At 45.4% G+C, this 24,833-nt stretch overlaps 2 protein-coding genes across 9 annotated transcripts in view; one reads left to right on the top strand and one right to left on the bottom strand.

Moving 5' to 3' along the window:
* Nucleotides 1-24,833, top strand: part of SH3RF3 (SH3 domain containing ring finger 3) — a 260,049-nt gene that overhangs the window by 215,481 nt on the left and 19,735 nt on the right. For 7 of the 8 annotated variants that reach the window (XM_073790913.1, XM_073790920.1, XM_073790911.1 and 4 more), the window contains 2 exons: nucleotides 6,461-6,616; nucleotides 10,804-10,892. The gene's annotated coding sequence lies outside the window, so the exon portion shown is untranslated. Of the gene's footprint in view, nucleotides 1-6,460; nucleotides 6,617-10,803; nucleotides 10,893-14,771; nucleotides 21,385-24,833 lie in introns of those variants that run through there. The other variant, XM_073790914.1, reaches the window with a different exon arrangement.
* The window catches only part of SEPTIN10 (septin 10), a 52,405-nt gene continuing 35,709 nt past the window's right edge, over nucleotides 8,138-24,833 (bottom strand). Inside the window, exons 7-11 of the mRNA XM_033838418.2 lie at nucleotides 23,152-23,248; nucleotides 21,618-21,786; nucleotides 15,379-15,511; nucleotides 10,056-10,243; nucleotides 8,138-8,213 (exon numbers count right to left, since the gene is read on the bottom strand). Coding sequence (XP_033694309.1) covers nucleotides 8,198-8,213; nucleotides 10,056-10,243; nucleotides 15,379-15,511; nucleotides 21,618-21,786; nucleotides 23,152-23,248 — 603 coding nt within the window. The 3' untranslated portion in view covers nucleotides 8,138-8,197. The remainder of the gene's footprint in view (nucleotides 8,214-10,055; nucleotides 10,244-15,378; nucleotides 15,512-21,617; nucleotides 21,787-23,151; nucleotides 23,249-24,833) is intronic.

Raw genomic sequence — 24,833 nt, 5'->3', positions numbered from 1 at the left:
GAGTTTCATAGTAATGGTTCAAAGAGGGTGTGATCAGCTCGTGGACACTCTTCTGATTGGTTGGCGGTGAGGTAATTGGGAGTCGGCATCATCAACCTTCGGGTTCCAACTGGTCTGGGGTCTCCGTGCTTGTGAGCAGCAGACAGTTAACTTCTACCACCTGGAGGGGGTTTCAGTATCTGCAAAACAGCTCAAAGATGTTGTTGTGTGCATCCCTCGAGGGGGAACCAGGACCTGCCCCAAGGCTGCGCTATTGCTTCCTGACTGCTCCTCCCTGGTCTCTGCATCCTCTCCCTTCCCTGATTAGCAACTGTTTGAACCTGCTGGTTGGAACTAAGGGAAGGTCCTGGAGGCTGAATGAAGCCCATTTCCTGTAATCAAGAAATGGATGGGGGACACAGACAGGCTTTTGTGCCCAGGAGCCCACAGGGCCCTGCTCCTTATCATCTGTTACAGAGGCCCACAATTTATTTTGATTTTGCTTTAAACAGTTGATTATCTTAAAGCAATTTAAAAGAAATTTTTTTATTGGAGTATAGTTGATTTACAGTGTTGTGTTAGTTTCAAGTGTACAGTAAAGTGATTCAGTTACACATACAATTATATCTATTTTTTTCAGATTCTTTCTCCTTATATTACAAAATATTGAGTATAGTTCCCTGTGCTATACAGTAGGTCCTTTTAGGTTATCTGTTTTATATATAGTAGTATAATATTAAAGCAATTTTAAAAAATAAATTTATTTATTTATTATTGGCTGCATTGGGTCTTCGTTGCTGCGTGCTGGCTTTCTCTAATTGTGGCGAGTGGGGGCTACTCTTCGTTGCGGTGCACGTGCTTCTCATTGCAGTGGCTTCTCTTGTTGTGGAGCTCAGGCTCTAGGCTCTCAGGCTCAGTAGTTGTGGCACGCGGGCTTAGTTGCTCTGCGACAGGCGGGATCTTCCAGGACCAGGGCTCGAACCCGTGTCCCCTGCATTGGCAGGTGGATTCTTAACTACTGTGCCACCAGGGAAATCCCAAGGCAATTTTTAAACTGGAGAAAAACAGTCTTTTATGTTATGTGTTTACTCTTTCCAGTTACTTTGTGTAGATTTGAATTTCCTTTAGGTTTCATTTTTCTTCTGCCTGAAGCACTTCCTTTAACATTTTATGTAATCGAAGTGTGCTAGCAGTGGAGTTTTTCAGCTGTTGTTTGTCTTAATGTCTTTATTTTGCCCATATTTTTGAAAGATATTTTCACTGGCATGGAATTCTAGGTTGGCTTTTTTTCATTCAGCATTCGAGAAGATATTGTCTCTTGGTTTGCATTGTTCTTGATAAGATGTGTTTGTTCATTGTTAACCTAGTTTCTCTTGTAATCGGGAAGAGCCTTTGTATCCTGTTACCAGTTAATCACTAAAGGGATGCTGCCTATAAGCTTAAATTCTCCATAACGGCCCATCTCTGGGACCCCTGCCTCCCAGGTAATGAGCATTCAGCTAAAATACCTGTGTTTAGCTCCCAGGAAACCTCCTGAGCAGGCCCACCTGTGAATGACAGCAGGAGGGAGAAATTAACACCTCCCCTCCGGAGGCTGCCGGGAACCAGAAAGTGCTTGGTTTTAGTCCCGCCCCTTTTAGTATAAAAGCCTGAATTCTGACTCAGCAAGAGGGTTCTTTGGGTCACGGGCCCGCCGCCTTGCTCTGCTGGCTTTCCGAATAAAGCCGCTATTCTTTGCCCCAGCAGCTCGCCTCTCAGTTTATTGGCCTGTCGTGTGGAGAGCAGGACGAGCTTGGACTGGGTAACACCGTCATTCAGACTCTCTGGAGTCTGCAAGATGTTTCCTTCTATAAGCATCTCGTTTTAAAGCTAGTATTTTTCCCACGTGGAGTAGCACCTTAAACCCTGAGATTAACGACTTGGCAGGGAAATGGGGAATAAAGAGGGTAAATAAGGAATCGGGCGGCCCCGGCGAGCACTCCAGGCACTGCTGCGGAGGCTGGCCGCTTTCTCCTTACGTCGTCTCGCCCGGGCCTGCCAAGCGGCTTCCTGATGCCGGAGGTCAGCGCCCCAGTAGCTGCAGATGCGCTTTCTGGGCACCAGCCTGTGCTGACCTGCCAGGCGCTCATAGCCAAGTGTTGTGGACAAACGGCTTCCCTCTTGCTTGGAAAGACTCGGACGCCAGGGCTCCCCCAGCCGGGCTGGCCTCACCGGGAGGCAGGGCAGCCTCCGACTCCGGCTGCTCTCCTCTGGGCCTCACCCTCCTCCCGGTCCGCTTGGGCAGCAGCACCGCCTACCTGCTCCCCAGAGTTCACACGGGAGCCCGAGGGGTGTCGGAGGGCTCCCAGGAGCCTCAGAAGCCGCCGGAGTGGGCGACCCCAGGAGGAGCAGCTGGACATGGCCCTGCCCTTGACCGTCACGGAGCAGGTGTTTCTGTTTCCTGTCAGGCCGTCTGGGTGCAGTTCTGCCTGAGCAGGGCCAGTGCCCTAGTACTGGGTTTCGTCCCACAGCCCCCTCGGGTCCCACACTGAGTAGCCTTTGTCAGCAGTAAAGGGACACTCATCCTCCAGCAGCTGCATTTTCACTTTGTTTCTCCAGAACTTCGGGGGAGGAAGCTGACCCTTGGGGCAGCCGTCATGAACGTGGAGAAAGGGCACCGAGGACGGTGCCGACCAAGTGAGCCAGGGCAAGGCTTTGAGGGACCAGGCGCTCGGCCTCCCCCCGGGCTCCCGGGTCACCACTGTTGACCTGGAACCACCACCGTTGGGACCTGAGGCCGCCGTGTCAGGGCCGGTGCCCTGGGGTGGTTTACTTGTGCGGTTGTCTCCTCCCGGGGGCCTGGGCAGGAGAACTGGAGGTTTGGGGCCACGCGGCTTTGACCTCATGGGTGACCACGGCTTGCGGTGGCTCTGTCCACACAAGCGATGGTTTCCACAGAGGCAGGAATTTAAGCAAAGGCTGCTTGGGCCTCCCTCACTGAGGCACAGGCCAAGTGCAGGCACCTGAGAGTGGGTGGGCCTTGTGGAGGACCTTGACCTTGACCCCAAACCACAGTTAGACAGGCCTGGGGGCAGCAGAGCCTGAGCACAAGCCAGTTAACAAAAGGGCAGTGGTTGAGGCCGGAGGGGGCGGGCGGGACAGAGCCCAGGACACACCTTCCGGAGCTGAGATTCTTTGCTTTTTGCTCAGTGAGACACTCGACACTCGAGCCTGCCCGGTGGCCAACCCCCTTGCATCATCGGTGGGCAGTTGTGCCACGACTCTGTGGACTCCTGATCCCAGTGCTCTGGCCACAGCTGCATGTGGACTCGCTGCATATACAGCCGTGTCACCTGTGAGGACTGAGGCCCAGCCTGTCTTTATTTTTTGCCTCCTGAGGGGGCTGCCGGCTCCGGTGACATGTCTAATGGAAGGGGACGATTGTGCCAGCGTTCCTTGCCCCCAACCTTAAAGCTGCTTTCAGTGTTTCATCGTAAGTGTGATGCCTGCGCTGGTTACTGTTTGCAGATACCCTTTATCAAGTTAAGGACGTTTCCTTCTATTTGATATTCTAAGAGTCTTTTGTTTTTTTACATCTCAAAGATGCTAAATTTTAACAGTATTTTATGATTCTACAGGGATGACCATATGATTTTTCTTTTAATATCCATGCTGTGAGTTACACTGGTTAATTTTCTAATGTTAAAACGTCTTTGCCTTCCTGGATATGAGGAACTACCTTTTAAAAGATATGTCCCTGGATTCAGTTGGTTAGTAATTTGTTTAGGATTTTTGCATGTTTGTTTATGTATGAGATCAGACTATAATTGTCCTTTCTCAGAATGTCTTTATTAGGCTTTGAAATGAAAGCCATGTTGGCCTTGTAAAATGAATTTGGGATGTTTCTTTTATCCATTTTTAGGGAATGTATTTGTTTCCTATTGCTGCTGTAACAAATTACCACAAATGTAGTGGCTTTAAACAGTACAAATTTATTTATCTTATGATGTTGGTAGTCAGAACCGGACTAAAATCTAAGTGTCAGGCACAGCTGTGCGCCTCTGGAGCCTCCAGGGGAGAATCCCTGTCTGCCGTTTCCAGCCCCTGGAAGCGCCCACGTTCCAAGGCTTAGGGACTCTTCCACATCACAACCAGCAGTGCTGCCCCTCCGACCCTGCTTCGCCGGCCACACGTCCCTCCAGCGGGCCCCCCGAGACCACCCAGGACCACCTCCCGGTCTCAGGCCCTCTGCAGCCTGCTGCCAGGTGAGGAAGCACACTCGCCTGGCCCGAGGGCGTGGGCATCTCTGGAGTGGCGGCAGTGTCCCACCTACCACGGGAGAGCTGGTCAATGCCTTTCCTCTTGAGACACCTGAGAGGATTCGTGGCCCAAACTGTAGGGGGATTTTAATTATAAATTGTCTTTTATTAAGAAATTTTGTATTTCTTATATCAGTAAATTAACTGTCTAAATTATTTTCTGTTGATACTTCTGTATTTTCTAATTTATCAAATACACTTTAATGGCCCAGGATCTGTAGTGACACTCTTTTTTCATTCCCCGCTCTTGCCTTTTAACTTTCAGCCTTTAAGAAAAAAGACCGGCTTACTGAGGCTTAATGTACAGAGAGGAAGAGGTTGCTGACGTGGCCACTTGCACGTGCTTTACGAACGTCGGTGGCCACGCAGCCCCCTCACGCCGTGGGTCTGGGGACCTGCGCCAGCCGCCAGATGCCCTCCTGCCTCGGAGGCCAGGCCGCCCCCCAGCAGGGCCGTCTTCTTCCCTAACGCTGCCTTTTGCCGAAAACGTAGCTACACGTCAGCTTTTGGCTCAGTGTACACGATGTACCTTTTCCTATCAGGACAGAAAGCTTTGGCTCACTCTTGTAAAGTGACACAGCTGGTTTTTAAAAACTTCTATCTAGAAAAATTAGAGCATGTGATTACTGATTTATTTGGGTCTAAATCTACCATATTACTAAATGCTTTTTAGCTGTCACACCTGTTTTATTTCCTTTACGTCCTTGCTTCCTTTTGGATTATCATTTATGAGACCAGTTTTCCTTCTGCTGGCTTGAAAGGTACATGTGTTCCCACGCGTACGTGGTCCTTCCTGAGTCTCACGTTACCCGGCTGACGGGACTTTTATCCTCTTCGCAGTTAATGCAAGAACCTCCTCACTGCATGCGTCCCACTCTCCCAACTTAACATGTCCCTGCAGTCTTGAATTTTTGTTCCCTCTGTATTTCTAGCTCGACAGGACATTTTCATGGTTTTACACAACGTATTCCTTTGTGTGTCAGTATTTTTGAAATGTGACCTAGTTATCCTCCTGCACATGCAGTAGGAGGACTCCTGGCCTGGACTTGAGTCCAAGTCCGCCTGCCCCTGGCCTGGCTTCTCCCCTGCAACACACCTCTCCCTCTGCTCCGTGAGCATCTGGCCTGTGAGTCAGACTTCCGCCTGCTCGCTGGGCTAGGCTTATGAACCCCTTGTCTGTTCCCTGCCTCGTCTTCCCGGTCCTCTCTGTTCACTGATCCTCTCCGCCCCCCGGGGGCACAGGCTTCGTCGGGAGCCTGCTGTCCCAAGTATCTGGGTGGCCCTCCTCCCCTCCTGCTTCTGAAGCTGCTTCAGTCCTTCAAGGCCCAGTCACACCCACCCCCTTGCGTCCCTGCGCTCCACGGCCAGGGGCAGGAGCCCTTCTCAGGCCGCTCCACAGGGGCCTCATCAGTTTGTGCTCCCATTTCCTGGCCAAACGGGAAAACGGGGCCTAAAATGAGTTCATCTTCAAAATGGAGATAGTACTCATCCTGGTAGCGCTTGGAAGCTGAAATCATAGTCTGTACGAAAGAACTTACAAATTCAGAGTCGTCGGTACAAAGATTAATGGTTGGCGGTGAAAGGCAATTCTTGTTTTACATGCTTTATGGAAAAAAAATACAACATGTCTAGCTTTATTTTGTTCCCGGGAAATTTGACTTAAGCGCCAGTGGCTAATACCTCACTCTGTGACCTTGGAGAATTAATAAGCTTCATTAGGAGAAGCTGAGCGTTATCCAGGCGGATCTCACTGTATTTGCATATCCTGTGCTGATCGGCGCCATTTTTCCAACAGCATTTGCTCACTTCGTGTCTGTGTCACGTCTTGGTAATTCTCACAGTACTTCAAACTGCCTCATCATTATATTCGTTACGGTGATCTGTGATCGGTGATCTTAATGTTACTACCACGGCTTGCTGCTCGCTGAAGGCTTGGGATGGTTAGCCTTTTTTTAGCAATTATTAACTAAGGTATGTGCACTGTTCTTTAGACATAAGCTGTCGCACACCTGACAGACTAAAGCACAGTGTAAACATAACCTTTATATGCACGGGGAAGCCAACATTCACGTGACTGACTTTATTTCGATACTCGCTTCATTGGGTGGTCTGGACCCGAGCCCGCACTATCTCCGAGGTCCGCCTGGACTGTAATTGTTTAAAAACATTTTTGTTCTTTGCAGTGCAACTCTTCTAAAATACAATCTTATGTGGAATCCCAGATACACGAAGTGAATTCAGGATTCACACTGTGGGCGTGCACGTGTGGCAAGTCTTCCTCACAGCAGAGTCACTAGCAGCCCAAGGTGACGGCCCTTCTGTTCAGCTCCGGGTCTGAGGTAGGTTTCCGTGACCTTTTCAACTAGGAATTGAATAACTGTTTTAACATGCCAGCAACCACTCTGGCATTTAAAAGTAACTTTATGAAAGTTCAGGATAGCTGTTTATACACAGCTTGATGTAACAGGCTACGAACAACCACCACTCGCAGCACATCACGGAGCTTGCCGCGAAGCTCCTGGGCTAAGGCTCAGCGCTGCAGCACTGACCGGGCTTGGGAAGCCAGGCTACCTGCCCTCAGGGGCTCACCGACTCTCCCGCTCCCACCTTCCAGAGGCTGGGCATTACTGATCCTGAGAAGAAAGTGCAGAGCTTTTTCTGTGATGCTTGTAACTTACTTTACTAAACTGCAGAAATGCAAAAATGGAATTTAAAGTGTTGGTCCAGATAAGCTGTGCTACAAAATGAAAGGTTTTATTTGCAACTTAATGCAAATTCATGAAAAAAATACACTGCTCAGAATCTGACATGGGCTAAGTAAAACATTCTGTTATCTGAAAAATACTGCTAATATACCTCTGTCTTAAAATAATTCAAACATATAATTAAATTCTCAAACATATTATTCTCAAACATATAATTAAATAGTTCTGGTAAGATGGTTAAGATCATGGTTTGCAAAAAGAAGAGTTACAGTCATTTAAATGCAGTTTAGTGAAGATGTAGATACATTTTATTTGTCAGGTGTAAATATCAGTTTCATTTAGAATATTCAAGTACAAAAAATGAAAACTTATGACTGTTAAGAAAAAGTTAGAAGCCATTAAATCGTTCTGCAAATACTGAGGCACTGAATTCAAATATCCTTTACAGTACGAATTATCTAAATTTTTATCTTTAATATTCAGATGTTCATAGTAACTTTTTTAAGAAATATTTTTAATAAGATGATTCAACTTTATTATTTATTTTCCCTGGAAGACAGTTTGCAACAAGTATGTAATACAGACTCATGCAAACAGTGTGAAGACACCCAGTTCCAGAGGTACTTATCACCAGAAGAGGGCTTATTTACCTGAGTGTTTCTGCTTTAAACATGTTGTTTCATCACAACAACCCATGGACCACAACACTGAAGCACATATTATGTAATTTGATGCAAAAGCTTACGATCATGTTACCAATTGGATAATTGTATGAAAAATTTTAAAGTTCTATAGAACTATTGAGCTTAGAGTTTCAGGTACATAATACGTTTTAAAACATATTCCCAAAAGTTTACACAAAAGGTTCATCTTGGAATATGTATGCAATCAGAGCCGCAATATAAACGAGTCCTGTACTTTCAAAGGCACCGACACTCTTGTCACAGCAAAGTGACAGCAAGCACTGGGCAGCAGGAGAAATGATCTCGGTTCATCACAAACCAACAACTTAAACTTCTAACAGTGCGTGAGTAACGTCATCCAGTCTGGCTTATGTACTGACCTCATACTTCAACTGTGGCCTTTTGCCAGATATAGAGTAAGTGATACAGCGTAAGTGATACAGCAAATAAAAACAGCAAGAAAATCAAAGCATACTTCTCACAGTTTAATAACTTTGCTTGTGATGATCTTCTGTGATGAGGAACCTTTGTTTTACATAAAACTGGAGCTGGAAAGAGAAAAAAAACCTTTTGATTGGTACAACAGAAAACCATATAGGAATAAAAATCACTGGTTTTACAAAGCTTTTACAGAAAGAGCAGATGTACATCGAGGATATGATAGGATATCTAGCCATGGGACTCTGGAAAAGAAAAGAAAAAACAAACACCAAAATTTCTTGAGGGGAAATTTTTCTGAGCTCTCAAACTATGGGCTTGGCCCTGATTTTGCAAACAACAGCCCATACCTTACTTCCACAAGGTGATTGTAAATGGTTTTTCGCGTATGGAATAAAGTCAGGGGAGTCCAAATCTAGTAACACGGGACTAAGTTGAGATGATGAGGTGAAAGACCCCTCAGCTTTAATTCGAGGCACACCGAAAACAAGTTATAAATTCTGTTTATACACTTCGGTCCTATGGATCCGAGGGTTCCACATCTGAGGATTCACCTGACTGAGGATCGAAAATACAATATTTGGGAAAAAATAACAGAAAGTTCCAAAAAACAAAACTTGAATTTGCCACTTGCTGGCAACTATACACCTAGCATTTCCATTCTATTTACGTTGTATTAGGTGTTGTAAGTAATCTGTAGATGATTTAAAGTGTACAGGAAAATGTGCATAGGTTCTTTGCGAAAATTGTGCCATTGGATATGAGGGACTTGAGCATCTGTGGATTTTGGTGTCCTCGGGGCATCCTGGAACCAGTCCCCCCGACAAAGATGACGAGGGTGGTTAACCTTTTGAAATTCAGTGTATTCATTTTTTCTAGGCTCTGGGGGTGGATACATCAACGGACAAAACAGAGATCCACTCCCTGGAAGAGCTTATGTGAAAAGATCATACATGAGAATTCCTTCTTCCCCAAAACCATAAAATCCAGAGGCCAATTAAATGCACCCAAAACCGTGTGGATTTACTTCTCCATAGTTCAAAAATGGAAAGCTATCATCATGGGCGATGTTATGTTCTCCTACCTTTTTGAAGGTGGTGACTTACAATATTCTGAAAATACCAGTCTGAAATATGATGTGGTCATAAACCTGAGGGCTGCCCTTTGGGGCACGGGAGAACCTGAGCTCCCCACGTGGAGGGGGCTGGGTGCTCAACAGAGCGAGCAAACAAGCAAAGTGATGAGGACATTTAAGCGGGAGAAATAAATGAAAAAAAGGAAGAAAAAACCCCTTATTTTCTAAGACTTTGGTTACGTTGTCTTTAACACATACCCCAGACCTACAAGCCTTGGGACCATCCCCCACCTGCTACCAAGGCCGCCCCGATGCACGGGGGCCCTCTCTACCTTCCTCTGCATCTTTACGTCCACCACTCGTTTCACAAGCTCTGACATCAAAGCACAGGAGTTCCAATCGATAGCCTGGTTCCCTTATTAAAATAAGAATTCTCATAAAATCATTATCAGAATTTGTTTTAAAAAAGTAAACCTAAGAATTACTTTTTTTAATCAACTATTATGTCTATGATTCCCCCCAATATACAGCCTCTGTCAGGCATGAAATGTGACATAACTAACGGGGGGAGGGGTGGTCAGCAGTTACTAGACGTGCCCTGGAGCAGCCAGTGTCCCAAGGTCGCTGACCCTTACGTGTTGTAGATTTCTATTTCGTTCGTTCATTCACTTCAGACTTTCACTCAAGGATGCACAGAGCACGGAAGACGTGCCAGGTGCCCTTCTAGCTGCTGGGGAATCAGCACAGCAAGAGGGACAAGCTCTCTGCTCTCAAGGAACTGATGCTTTAGCTGCAGGAGCAGATGGGAGTAAGGAGACAGGGTGAAGCGCCCTGAAGGTCGGGGCAGTGAGACAGGCGCGGGGTGGGGGGCGCTTACTTCTTGCGGTCCTTGTCCTTCCGCACGTTACCACCCGGGGTCATAAAGGGCTGGCTTTGGTATATCTCGGAGGTAGCTTTCTTCTTAGAGAAGGCGATTATTTCTTCTTCCAGAAGTCTTCTCTTCTCCTCAAGCCTCAGCTTCTCCTCTTGGTGTACTCTCTTAAGGTGCTCAAACTTGGCCTGGAGCTGTGAAGTGAAGTACGGTTCCCGCTGAGGGACGTGCTGGGGCAGCCCATGCCCCGGCACCTCCCCACTGCAGCCCTGCTCACGCGGCCTGCACAGTGACATGTGGAATTGCTCTAACTTTAACTCTGAATGAGCTGCCATGCAAAAAACGCATGAACAAAACATAAAAACAGCCTCATGCACAAACCTCGGTTTTTTAAACGTTTGACCTCTTAGAGTTTTTCTTTTGCTCTACATTTTCCCCACAAAGCCTCTTCAAATAAAGTTTCAAAAATCCATTCTTAATAAAAGTGAGGGACAAATTACAAAAGCAAGTTATCAAAAAGAGGGAAAAAAGCCCTTATTTTCCAAATAAATTTACTACGTGGTAGTGAAATAGCTGTTGACTATACTGGTGAACCTGTTTGGAAAGCAAGTGTCAATTTAAATCAAGAACCTTAAAATCTGTTATGTTTTTCCCACGGTCATTCACCTTCTTGAAATCTAAACTAAATCAAAAAGTCCTGAATTTAGATTAAAGTTTTATACATAAAAATACAGTTGACCCTTGAACCTTGCAGGGTTGAAGACGCCAAACCCCGCTAGTTGAAGATTCGCGTGTGTCACAGCTCCGTAAGCACAGATGCACCAGTGCAGTCCTGTGGAATCGGTGAGTGAGAAACATCCACGTATAAATGGGCCCGTGCAGCTCAAACCCAGGTGGTTCAAGGGTCAGCTGCACTGGCTGGGTTTACACCATAATTGGGAAAATATACCTGTGTCTCTAAGAGAGAGAACATTTTAAAATTCACTTATGCTAAATACACTCGGTGCAGTTATTAAAATGAGTTTTGCCAAAGTTTATAACAGTACAACATGAGAATTCCCTGGTTTCATTGTTGTTTATCTGAAAAAAGATCTAGAGACTTCAGCAGGTTCCTTACGAATCAGCTGTGGTGCCAGGAACACAAGCACAACATCTAGAATCTACATCAAAAAATAGCTTTGTTTTTGGCTCTCTGGTCTGGTTAGATAAATTTTCAATTAGTATTTTCAGTTCTGGGCAGCAACCTAACATTTATACAAAAAGTAGGACTTGGTTTCCAGAAAAGATGGCTTATGATCACTGAGGAAATTCATCAGAGGCTGAGGGCAGAGAGAGCAGAGAGCTACGCTGCTTCCTAATAAAAATCAGATGTTCCAGATACGGAGCGGGCTGGCGAGTGAACCGGCAACCCTGATGGCAGAGTTTACAGGATAGGGTTGAAACAGATGAAGTAAGGCCCGAAGATTCTCTTATTCCTGAGGATGTCATTTCCAGAGGGATCAGTTCCTTAGTATTTGCTTATGTAAGTGGTTCCTTATAAAGGAAGGAAGCATGTTCTTTATAAAAAGAAACATAAATCGGTGGTATGAATACACAGACTGGCAGCTCTCTGAGCATGCGTGCGCCCCGTGGATTTGGGAGAGGAGCGGGGCAGCTGGCGGGTGACGCCTGGAAAGAGAGGCCACAGGGCAGATTTACGTTTTGTGAACAGAGATACATCTCTGACAGACACTTAAACGGAGGGTGCACACTTTATATCCTTAAATACCCTGAAAGGTTATGGAGTACTTCATATATCATTTATGAGGTTGACTAAAAATTCCAGGAAAACTATGAAGAGAAAAACGTCTTAGAGAGGGGTCAGGGGGCATGTGACTTATTCACATTCTGTGGAGTTCATGGCTTTCGTCAGTGACAGTCTGCTCCACCTGCAGGAAGCGCTCGCTCACAGCTCCAATATTCACTACAAGGCCTTCAACTCAGACACATTTTCAAGTTCTTCTGTGCTGTTAAACTACTCACGGATGCTCTGAAGCCTCTATGGCCAATGTGGTACGCTGCTGTCTCTTGTAAACCTGCTTCTAAGGACACTATACATGCTGTTGCTCAGTGATCCTTTTTAAAGTATCCATTTTAAAAAGTGAATACCAGAGACAACATTCCTCTCTTGCCAAACTAGTCAGTGTCTTTGACCTCTGTACTTGGCTGGAGACCCCGGAAGTGTCACTGACAAGCACCCAGCGCTGCGGCTCAGCTGCACTGAGTGCAAACCTCGCTGCTCATCCTGGACTCCCCACGTCCAGGTTCTAGTGCAGCTGTACTTGTTTACTGAAAATTATCTAGACTACTTTTAGAAACAGGAGAGGCATAAATACTAAGTGAACAACTAACCAAAAAACAGACTTGCCTATAAAATTCAGAAGTAGTAACATTTTAATGTTGGTCATGCACTTCACCTGAGGGATAAATATAAAGTGCACTTTTTCTTGTGGTGGGGAAGGGCTGTGCATGCAGGATGATGTTAACAAAGATGCCATCTAAACAGTATCCTGACATGATATCTGTCCTGTGCATCTGCCTACTCTAGTTACCTGACGCTCACTGCATTTTCAGCTAACTCTGTACTATACATGAAAATCCGCCAAATTCATACAAAAGGTGAATTGCCAAGGATATTTTAATAACAAGGCCATCTAATACAGACTTAAGTAACGTTTTGGGTTACCTGCCAGTATCTTATTGATGTAACTAGCTTTGAATGTCCCACTTTGCCCAGTAGAGACCTGGTTTACACCTACCTATTGTCCAGTGTAACTACTAAAAAGCCTCCTTTCCCTCTAAAACTGCACTTACACTGACGGTAGATTATATGGCCCTCCTTGGTCCTTCAACTGATGGCTCTTTTTTAAATTTTTTTAAAAATTTTTGGCTGTGTTGGGTCTTTGTGGCCTTGTGCAGGCTTCCTCTAGTTGCGGTGAGTGGGGGCTACTCTTCATTGCGGTGCACAGGCTTCTCATTGTGGTGGCTTTTCTTGTTGCGGAGCACGGGCTCTAGGCCTGCGGGCTTCAGTAGTTGTGGCTTGTGGGCTCTAGAGCACGGGCTCAGTAATTGTGGCTCGCGGGTTCTAGAGTGCAGGCTCAGTAGTTGTGACACATGGGCTTAATTGCTCCATGGCATGTGGGATCTTCCTGGACCAGGGCTCGAACCTGTGTCCTCTGCATTGGCAGGTGGATTCTTAACCACTGCGCCACCAGGGAAGTCCTAACTGATGGCTCTTGAGTTATGCGAGTGAAGATGACCCCCAGATGCCCTGCACCAGACCTGACTCTAACGTACCAGCCTTGCAGGATGAAACTGGTCATGAGGGAACTTACTAATATTATTGTAATATTAATGAAACAGGCCAGTAATCTGCTTCTAAACCTATATAATTAAAAGTTTAGAACTCTTGTGACAACTTGGTTTAAACTAACTTCATTAGTTTTAATATAATATTCTTAACACGAAACCGCTTGAATCACAAAAATAAACATCTATGAAGCACCTACTGACAAATAATACTTCTCTTTTTCTTTCAACCATTTGGTCACTCTGAATTTTCAATTTCCTTTTAAACAATATGCATTTAAGCAAAATATTCTTATGTGGGGTTTGAAAAATTAAAATTCAACTATAAACCACTTCTACATCTTCTCTCCTCACTGGAGAAACTGAGAACCATGATGTATGAGAGAGAAACTCTTACAAGAGAAGCATCTACTAATCAAAAGAAAAATCAGCACCCTATTTCCTACTCATCACAACTCCTTCCTCAATATTTGTATTTAAAAATAACTCCAGGGACTTCCCTGGTGGTCCAGTGGTTAAAAATCTGCCTTCCAATGCAGGGAACGCGGGTTCTATCCCTGGTCGGGGAACTAAGAACCCACATGGCGTGGGGCAACTAAGCCTGCATGCCACAACTACTGAGCTCGTGTGCCACAACTAGAGAGGAGCCCATGCATGCACCGCAACGAAAGATTCTGCGTGCCACAGCTAAGACCCGACACAGCCAATAAATAAATAAATAAATAAATATTTTTAAATAAATAAAAATAACTCCAAACTAGGAACTGTTTTCAAATAAGAGATTGAACAAAACAGAACACCCAAATGCAATATGAGACCTAAGATTGAATTCTGGTTCAAAAACAAAAAACCACCGAACAGAAAGCAACAATAAAACACAATCTTGGGACGAGTGGGGAAATTTGATTGATTGTGCACTGGGGATTAGGAGAGTCTGTGGCATGCTATTCCTGTTCTTAGGTGTAGTACTGGTACTGTGGTTATGGAGGAAAATGCACCTGAGCTTCAGAGATGCATGAAAGTGCCTGTGATAAAGTGTTGTGATGTCTACAACCAGCTTTCAGACGACCAGGGAAACACACACACTAAAGACAGCAAAATGTCTATCCTAAATCTAGGTGTGGGGAGGGACACAGGTACCCCGTACTTTCACTTTCCCATTGTTTGAACTTTTTCAAAATAAAGATCAAAATTCAAATTATAAACAAGATAGATTATTTTACAAAACCACTTACTACAGAGTTTATTGAAATAGCAAGTACTATAAGGGTACTTAAAATAATAAATTTGTAGCATTAAATTACTTTACAAATAACTCTTCAGGAACTCTTACATCGCAAGTTCATTTGTATTAACATTTCTGTCTTCTCTTAGAGATTCCTTTTTGCAGCTCATCCTTTTTGACCCTCATCTTAAATGTGGCCATTTATTTAAAAGCAGCCATTACAGTAAAGTCTACAGAAAATACCTTAACTCAAGTAAAACTAAAACTGATCCTTGGAGAACCAGAAGCAAACCAAACTCACTGCGGATGGTTTTGCGCCCAGGCTGCCCAGACCACCCACCTCCAGGAAGCCTGACTTCAAACTCAAAGGCTAGTTAACAGCTCTCAGAGTCACCTACTTCAAACAACAATCCCAAGGACTCAAAACTCTCAGAAAAGGCTTCATCAAGCCACAGCTAAAACACTTCTGGCTTCTGGTTAAGGTATTTAAAATGCTTCTTAGTAACCTAGTTCTTTACAAGTCCTCGATAAACCACTTCTAATGGAAGATACCTTGTTCAAAAAGGCAAAAATTTTTGTTTCCAGCCTATGCTTTTTTTTGGAAGTCTGCATCCAAAGAGTATGTGTTAAAATACAACAGCTGCTTTTTAAGGAACAACTAGTTTTCAAAACCATCTCGGAATTCTTGAGATAATTATCCCCAGGTTAACAGGACACCCCAAATAAGTGCACATCCCAACAAACCAGCGCACTTGCCTCTCTCTCAGCTTCTTTCAATACGGCTTCTTTCTCCTTCACACGCTGCACAAACAACTGCTTCATTTCTTCCTCCTTCCTCTGACGTTCACCATAAAATTCGTGTCTTTTGGCTTCGTAGGTCTCCTGAAGACTGAAAAATTATTTATGGTACTCTCATATTAGCGAGATTACATCACAAACTTGCGAACACTCGGTCCGCGTTAGGCCCCGTGACCATCACAGCACACGTGGCTCCAGGGAGCGCGGATCTGTCTGCGGGTCCCTGCTTTGCCGGTGCTCCCAGAGGTGCTCATCTCACCCCAGATGGATTCCTCCTTCCACCTCTGTTGGTTCCTCCCCTCCCCTCATTGCCACGTCCGATCACCAGGCTCTGCGGCCTCAGCCTAAGACCCCGACATCACTTCAGTCCCGTCTTGTTTTGATTTCTGCAGACACCGTGTTCAGCCCAACTTGATCTTTGTGCTTTTCTGCCTTCGCTACTGGAATAATCTCCCAGCTGAGCTCTAGGCTTTTAGTTCCTCTTTCTTTCATTTCGTCCTTCCTGCCACTCCTAAGATTTTCCCACCAAAAACAGACATCTCCTTATCTTTTTCCTCTGCATTAGTTATATTATCTACAGGATAGCAGCACTTAAGAAACGTCACAATCTGGCCCAACAGGCCCAATCCCCCTAAGGTTTCAGCTGTACCAACCTAACCTTTGTTCCTAAGACGTGCCACACGTTTCATGCTCCAGCCACTGCCCATTTCCCAGCCCTCCCTCTACTCACTAGTCCTGTCCCTCGCTTCTCCAGTCTCCCCAGCTGGAATCCACTGTTCCTCCCAAGCACTTCCATGGCTCTTTGTTTATACCTCTTCCTGGCACTTACACCCCACCTGCCTCTCTCTCCTAACAGCATCTCCATAACCCAGCTATCCAGTAGAGCCCTCCAGATGTTTCGGTTTCTTCACAGATGTTCACCTAATGATAGAAACTGCAGGGAAGTAGAGCCAGTTTAACCAAGCAGCGCAGGGACTGTCCTGGAACTCCACGGCCAGTGCCTGCCTGTCTTACTCATGGCATTTCAGAAGAACCACAGACCTTATATCCGGCAATGCAGGGCCCTTCCATTTCAGCTCACTTGGAGAATATCCCCAAGGTTTAACAGGGAACACAGATTCACTTTCCAGCTGTGTCACAGTTAGAAATTTCTATTACTTATAAAAATATAGCTAAATAGATTTAAAATGTGATGAAATTCAGGAATTTTACTAATTTTATAACTGGAGAAATCTTTCATGGCTAGAACTGTATAAATTTAAGGAAAAACAAAGGAAGAAATGTTACACCATAGCACTTGCAGCTGAGCATGAGTGTGTGGTACTCAGAGCATGTGCTCCAAGGAGGAACAATCCTACACATTGTCTTTAAGAGCAAAGTTCACAAATGTACGGAATGCCCTAGGTAACCACATAAATGCCTCTAATCTCGAGGCACTTTACTTTCTATAAGGTTTTTTGTTTTTCTGTGTTTGTTTTGGTCTTATTTTAAAGAAGCCTCTAAATCGATCAGGTCACCTTCGCCCACGTTTCACTGGTCCTACACTGGACTGATAGCCTTTAGTGGCAAACTTAGTTTAAATAATGTATCTAAATCATGTCAAATCAAAGTTTTAAAAAGTTCTCACTAATTTACTTACACAAGCACTTGAGTTGTTCAGGAGGAAAATCAAGCCACCTGGCAAAGAGAAAAGACCAAACACTTGCGGAATAGCTGCTACCAGCAGGGACTGGTCTGGACTCACTAATTCCCGCAGCGCCATGAAGAACAAAGCACTAACACTGTCCTTCAGGTAAGAAGACGACGCTCGGAGAGGTAAAGTCACCTGCACAGAGGGACAGAGTTAGCAAGTACAAAGCTGGGGCTGGAACTTGATCAGACGTGCTCCAAAGCCTGTAACCCTAACCAGCATAAATCCCGCCTACAGTGATGCCTCAGCAAGAGGTAAAGAGGAAACACTGGTCCCGCGTGTTCTGCATCCATCACACACGCCCACTGTGACAGGTAAACTCACAGAGCCAACTGCAAGGAAAGAGACCGCACTGTCTTTCAAAAGGTGGTAATGAAACTCTGAGAGGGCCTGCAAGGAGTGGCTGTGAAACTAATGCAACCACTGTTGACTGCCATGGATCTGAGAATGAAAAAGAGCTCTCCTGCTGCCGTGATAGTTAATGCAGCATCCTACCCTAGTTGCAAACGTCACTGATTGAACGCAGAGCTGAAAATGAAAGAGGAAGAAAATGCATCCTTGATTGCTCGTGCCCATCAGGAAAACCGCTGCGTCCCCCTCACTCAGGACCTCCCTGAGCTCCAGGTGCAGCTCTCACAGGCCTGATGAGCGTCCACCACAGACCAAGTGCAGAAAGACACAAAGGTTATGACACAAAAAATTATGCCAAACACTTAAGAAACTCTAAAATACCACACAAATCTCCCTTCCAGACTCTGAGGGCCCAGAGCACTTCAGTGATGGTAAACGAGACTGGTTTTGTTCATCTAAAATAACTTGGGGATTTGAGGTTGATAAAAGCATGTTTCATGAAGTTTAAATAAGTAAACATCAGTTAATTAAGACTACAGGGGTACACATAATGCCGACCCCCTGGACCTCATGACAAGCATGAGATGGGTGTGGGTACGTGGGGACACAAACCATGACTCAGCACAACCGTTCAAGTGAAACAGAGATGGAGACACTGCGGGGCTGCAGAGAGAAAGGCCGGGCCAATAAAGAGCAGAGCGCAGCCTAACAGGCTCATGTAACTAACTGTTCTTACTGATAGATACAATACTGAGGGACAGATTTTACGTGCCAACCAAATTATAGTGACTGTTGTTGTACACATCCCAAATTAAATGGGAAGATTCCTAAGAAAACAGAATACAAGTTCTTAAAACCACACTGGTGAAACCTTCCTAGACCTCAGGCTATAAAGAACTACAGGAATTTTATCAAATAATTTATTCACAAATGAGAAAGCACCAAGAGGAGAGAAGATTCTGCTGCGCCTGACCCAAGGAATCCCATCTCATCAGGACTGCAGGCCTGGGCAGAGCAGGGGGCCACCAGCTCCCAGGCAGGTGGGCAGGGCCTCCCTCACACTGAGCTCGAGCCCCCGGCCTTCTTGCTTGTCCTCTGCAAGCAACCTGCAGCCACTGCTCCTGCCCACTCTGTAACCTGGCCTCCACTGAAGAGCCTCCTTTCCCAGTTTTCCATTCTTCACCTGTCCAGTGGGCAGACGCTCCCCAAACTGAGGAAATGCTAAAAAACGGCTGTTCTGAGTGCCCGCCCACCATCTCTCTCTCCTGTTGTATTATTATTCTGGTTACCTTTGGAGAGCTACTTCTTCCCGCGGGATGCATTCTGGTGGGACGGGCAGTCAGGCTCACACCCACCCAGCCAGAACACGGGCACGTGTCCTAAGCTGGGCCTGCTGGACATCCCCCTTCCTGGAAGGAAGGCTGGAAATGGTTTGTTCATGAATGAAACTGGTTTTCTCCCTTCAAATCTGCAAGCCCTGGGCTTCCCTGGTGGCGCAGTGGTTGAGAGTCCGCCTGCCAATGCAGGGGACGCAGGTTCGTGCCCCAGTCCGGGAAGATCCCACATGCCGCGGAGCGGCTGTGCCCGTGAGCCATGGCCGCTGAGCCTGTGCATCCAGAGCCTGTGCTCCGCAGCAGGAGAGGCCACAGCAGTGAGAGGCCCGCATACCGCCAAAAAAAAAAAAAAAAAATCTGCACGCCCTGGCCTGTGCCATCCTTTTTGACTCAGATGGCGTGTTCCTCATTATTGTCAAAGAGCGGTCAAGGGAGCAACTGGACTGTATCACACTGCTGTACTTCCACAGCAAAACCCTCTCACTTTCAACACGGCCACCTCTCCCTTCCTTCTTGAGACCCTCTTCACTTGGCTTCCGCGACACGACCCTGCTGGTTTCCTCCTTCCTCTACCCTAGGCTTCTCAACCGCTTCTGTCTGCTTCTTCTGCTGACACACATTCAACGGACTCAAGGCTGTTTCCAAGGCACCTTTCTTTCCAAATGTACTTCTCTCTCCAGGCATCTCACCCATACGCAGTATTCAATTAACCACCTCCTAGCGTCTGTGACTCTGAAGTTCATCCCTTTGGCCCAGCCCTCTCGTCTCTCCTCTGAGCTCCAGATAAACAGCCAAAGTGCCTACGTGACACTGTCACTTGGATGTTTCAGAGGAAACTCTAAGTCCCCAGGTCCCAGCTGAGCTAACGACCTCCATCCTGCCCCACAGAGCAGCCAGTGCGCCTCCAGAGACACTACCTTGTGAGGGGTACAGCTGCCTGCCGAACTGATCCAGGCCAGCAGAAGTCTTCTTTTGGCATCTTCTGCTCCTTTACCTCGTTGCATCTGAACAGTCACTAAGTTCTTTCACTGTTATCTTCTAGGCGCCTCTCAGACACGCCCAGTTCTGTCCTTGCTGCTGGTACTTAGCTCCTCAGCACCTCTGCACACCCTCCGACCCCTCCCTCACACTGCAGCCAAGAGTGATCTTTTAAGTGCAAATACCGTATAGGTATCACTGCTTCAAACTCTGTGTCCTTCCCCGAGGACAAAGACCAAATCCCCACCAGGCTGCCCTGCTCCTCCGACCTTCTTGCAGAGACTTAAAGGTGCCTTTCTCGCTCTGCCTTCCAGGTCTCTGCATGTGTCTCCTGTGTTTTCCCCAGGTAGTAAAAGCTCAGAACAGTAAGTGCCTCAAGGAGGCCTTCCCTAATTTCCAGGTTAAACCCAGATGCCCCCCCATGACACACCACCTCTCCTTTTGTGCACATTTCGCAACCGTAATGCACTGTGCAATTAGTTGTTTGGTTTTGGCCTCCCTCCCCGTGAGAATATAAACCCCATGACAGCCAGGACTAGTCTCCTTCAGTATTACCTCACCAGCACTTAGCCTAGAGCACTGCGAACACTAGAGGCAGTATTATTCACTGCTGACTCCAAAGTATCATGTCAGCCTTCACTTCTCCCCGAGCTCCAGATTGGTTTATGAAATAACCTCCTCTAAGTCTTCACCTGAAGATTTAATAATCAACTGAAATGTAACATGTCCCAAACTTCTCAGTTACCCACCAGGAAGTCTACCCCTTCCCCTGTCTTGCTCATAACAATGAACATCACCACCGTTCACCCAGGTTCTCAGGTGGAAAACAGTAACTGCAGCTACCACCCTGGCTTCCTCTTTCCTTTACATCCGTATCCAGACCATCAGAGAGTCATGTTGACGTCACCTTCCAGTCCCATGTGGTAGCCATGCTTCTCACCACCTCCGCCACTGCCACGCCAGCACAGGCCCCTGTCTGCTCGTACTTGGATGCCCACAGCAGCCTCCTGCCCGGGCCTCCTCACTCCCCCAGACCCTGATCACCACACAGGGCAAGAGCATCTTCCTCTCTGCACCCACGGTGCACACCTGGCCAGTGACCAGCAGGAAGTGTCTGCTGAAGGGCTGAGTGGGAATTTTCATTTAAATGTGATTCTTCGGCTCCATACCCGGAAACTGCGAACCTGCATTTCTGAGTCCTCCACAGGTGACTGATGACTGAGCCACCAGGCACCTGAATCCCTCTCCTCCAGCACGCAAGGCCGCCCCGCCTGCTGTCACTCAGGATCCGCGTCTCCTTCAGGCACGTGGGGACCCCTCACCACCCACAGACTTGAAAGAGCGAGAAGTGAAGCCTCCTGGGAAACACGAAGGGAAGCCAATGCTAGATGCTTTCTCTTCAGCAGAGAAAATCATCGCTTTACCAGAGCTGGCCCGTAACTAGTGCTTCCTTTACAAGATATTTTCCTAAGTTTAGTCATTCCAAAACTTTCATCAGGATAAAAAACAACAGCTTTGTAGTTAATATGATTCATAGTCCAGGTTTTTAAAATAATAATCAATACTCTTTCACCTTCTTCACATAAATACAAAAATAAAACCAAGTAATGAGAGATTTTTCCTTTGGTTACTCACTTCAGCGGATGCTGAAATCCTGGGCTTCTGCCCTGTGTCCTCCCTTCTACTCGAACTCCCTGAGTCGGGTAAGGACAAAGACCTCCGAGGGCGGCACGGAGAGCAGAGTCATTAATCGTAGCAGGTGGCGCCACCTCCCGATGTGGGAGACTCTCTGTCATCCTGGGCAGACGGAGAGGCCCACCCCACCTCCCTCCCTGGCTGCTCACCTGAGCGGCTTGTTCTCTGGGCCCGTGTCTGTGAGGCCCATCTCCTCCAGTTTGCGGCGCCGGTACAGCTCGTAATGCCTCGTGTGCGTCTCATCTCGCAGATCCTCCATGTTCGTACAAATGAGCATCTCCCGGAGCTTGACAAAGTCGCAGTGGTTTTCATTTTCCACTAGCCGGAAAACAGAAAACAGCAACACCGATGTTTAATCCTGACATATAATTAGTATTTGTTCAATGGACGAGTAAATGAAAACACATTTGAAATAACCCAAACAGCGAAATGATCAGTCTGATTAACAGCTATGGTTGTTTCATACAAGTAACCAAGGAAGCAATTCTTGTATTACACACACCGAATTATAGGCGATATTGATTAACAGAGGTTTGCTTAAATTTAGTAGCCAAGGATAAACAGGAAATAGGAAAGAAATACATTCTATTCTGTACCATGTGCTCCAATCATTTCACTAGTATTTTGTTAACAGTTTATAAACCATCCTTAGGACGTTTTACATACCGCCTGAAAAGAGTATGTAATATTTTTTCACTAAAACTTCAAGGTGGTAAATTCTGCACACTCGAGAACACCACCTGTGCCTGCTGTAAACATCAAATGCTTGTCACACCATGCCACATTTGTGATTCTGCGTCACATGTGTTACTGTGATCAATAGTCTTAAGTACAATTATTGCCTTTATATTTTCTATACATTAAAAATGTTAAGTTTTGTCAATATTTTCCACTAATTACAAAATTTGTCAACTTAAAAAAAGCAGCACTGGGGCTTCCCTCGTGGCGCAGTGGTTGAGAGTCTGCCTGCCGATGCAGGGGACAGAGGTTCGTGCCCTGGTCCGGGAAGATCCCACATGCCGCGGAGCAGCTGGGCCCGTGAGCCATGGCCGCTGAGCCTGCGCGTCCGGAGCCTGTGCTCCGCAATGGGAGAGGCCACAACAGTGAGAGGCCCACGTACCACACACACACACACACACACACACACACACACACACACAAAGCAGCACTGGGAAACCAGTACCAGCAGGGGTAATCCATTCCCCATTAGTTGGCATCATGAATGAATGAGCCAGTCAAGTGCTAATTACTTACTCATTGTAGAGTTAGACAAATGCTAAAAATTATTACTTGGCTGACTGGTTTTTTTGGGAAATAGTTGGCAATACTTTGATGAGTAAAAATATATAAATTTACAAAGTGGTTTATTGTGTCACAGAATTATCTAGTACTTAGTTTACGTACTATGTTTAAACAATACTATTTACGCTCAAATTTTGTTCAAAGTACCCGACCAGTGACTCCCACCTTCTGAACGTCCTGGTGCACCTGGGCAGGTAACGTGATCTAAGACAGGAAGTAGGGAGGCTGTGCCTTGCGCCTCTGCAGACGTGGCTAAAACAGAACAGAGCCAACCCTTCTGACAGCCAGTCATAACCCCAAATCAGCATCACCTCCTAGAACACATTAAATTCAACTTTCAGGCTGTCAGGCAGCGCACATATCCTCGTTTATCTCCTTTACCTTGTACGATGCCCCAAGGGTACTGGCGAGCTTTGACCATCTTATTTCCAACTTTCACCTCATCCATACTTCCTACCACAGCAAACGGCAAGTGTCCCTGGAAAGGAGCCAGGACATCAATCACATCTCATACCAGTAAAAACAGAGAAGAGAAAATTTACTAAATAACAAATGTGTTAAAGCCAAATGATCTGCTGTGCCTCAGCTTTTAAAATGTGCCCTGTGAATATGTGTTCACAGCTGTTCACGTGTATGCCAACTGTTCTACAGAGTCATCTTCAGGCCCTAGAGAGAGAATTATTTACTGAGCATGCCCCACACGTATTCCTATTTTGCTGCAAGAATACAAAAACAGAATTCTAGCACAGGTATCATTTCCCTCATTATTATCTTGGTCCTAAAAGACAAAGATAACGTTGAGGAAATCACACACACACACCCCCCATATAACCAAAGTGTATATATATAGTGTATATCTACATATATAACACAAATATAAAATAATATTTAAGTCCCAAACTAATGCTAAATACAAATGTTATAGAAATTTAGAGGAGGGAGAGGTCTCTTTGGGCAGGAAGACACAACCCAAACTGGAGACGGATCAAGCAGAATAGGAAGAACTAGCATAGTAAGGAGAAGATTTTGAACAAAGATACAATAGCTGGATTTAATAGCAGTGAGTAGACCGTCCTGTCTGAAGCTGAGGATTAATGTAGGGGAAAAGTCTAATGTAAACAGTATCATGTTTAATATTTAATAATTGACAATATTTAGTCTCTTAATTGTACCCCTCTGAAAACTTATTCCAGGTGGGCACAAAAAACAAATTAGATATAAAGACAATTTAACACACAGAAATTAATATCACTTCCCTTTACACTAGTCAGCTTTCTATATATTTAAGTATCTTAATATGAACAAAGTATGAAAAAATCAGAAAAAAGGGGAGAAATGGAACAAACAGGTACCGAATGTCACTGTGTCAGGCAGTGAACAAAGCTGTATCCTCACAACAACCCTTAAGACAGGTATTATTAACCCAATTTCATAGATAAGTTAACAGTCTCAGGGAGGTTAATAATTCCCACAAGAACACATGGTAAAGTCTGACTCCAAAACCCATGATCCGTCAAAATATAACCAAGTATTTAAGAAATCTGGTAGCCTCAAGTAACACAAAGAACTTAGTCATCCTCAGTCACATTATGTATAATTAAAATATACTAAATATATTCTGTATTAAAATATTAAAAAAGTATGTGAATATTTCATATGTACCTGTGACCCTGTAAGGGAGAACGAGCTTCAGTACCAGATTAGAAAGCTCTCCTTAAAGATTTTAGGATCCTAAAGCATTCTGAGGGAGGCCGTAATGTCTTCTCATGTTCTTAAAGACAGGACAGAAAGGAATCTTTCTAAGGCAATTAAATATGGTTCCACAAAAGATGAAGCCCGGTCTCACAGATGTATCACTTCATTTAGGTGAAAGTAGGGAGGAAAGAAAAATGCTCAAAAATATATTCTCATTATACTTTTCCAACTCTAGAAAATAAAACATTTCCCTATACTGGACTCTTTCAAAATTCACCTTGTTTTGGAAGACAGAAGTGAAAATACATTAGTAGCAGCGTTACTTACTTATAAATCACTTTTTTCATATGTAAAACAGAAATAATATT

The sequence above is a fragment of the Tursiops truncatus genome, chromosome 14, assembly GCF_011762595.2.
Source record: "Tursiops truncatus isolate mTurTru1 chromosome 14, mTurTru1.mat.Y, whole genome shotgun sequence".
NCBI lineage: Eukaryota > Metazoa > Chordata > Mammalia > Artiodactyla > Delphinidae > Tursiops > Tursiops truncatus.
The sequence above is the reverse complement of the archived record's forward strand: the minus strand, read 5'-3'. Positions and strand labels throughout refer to the sequence as shown.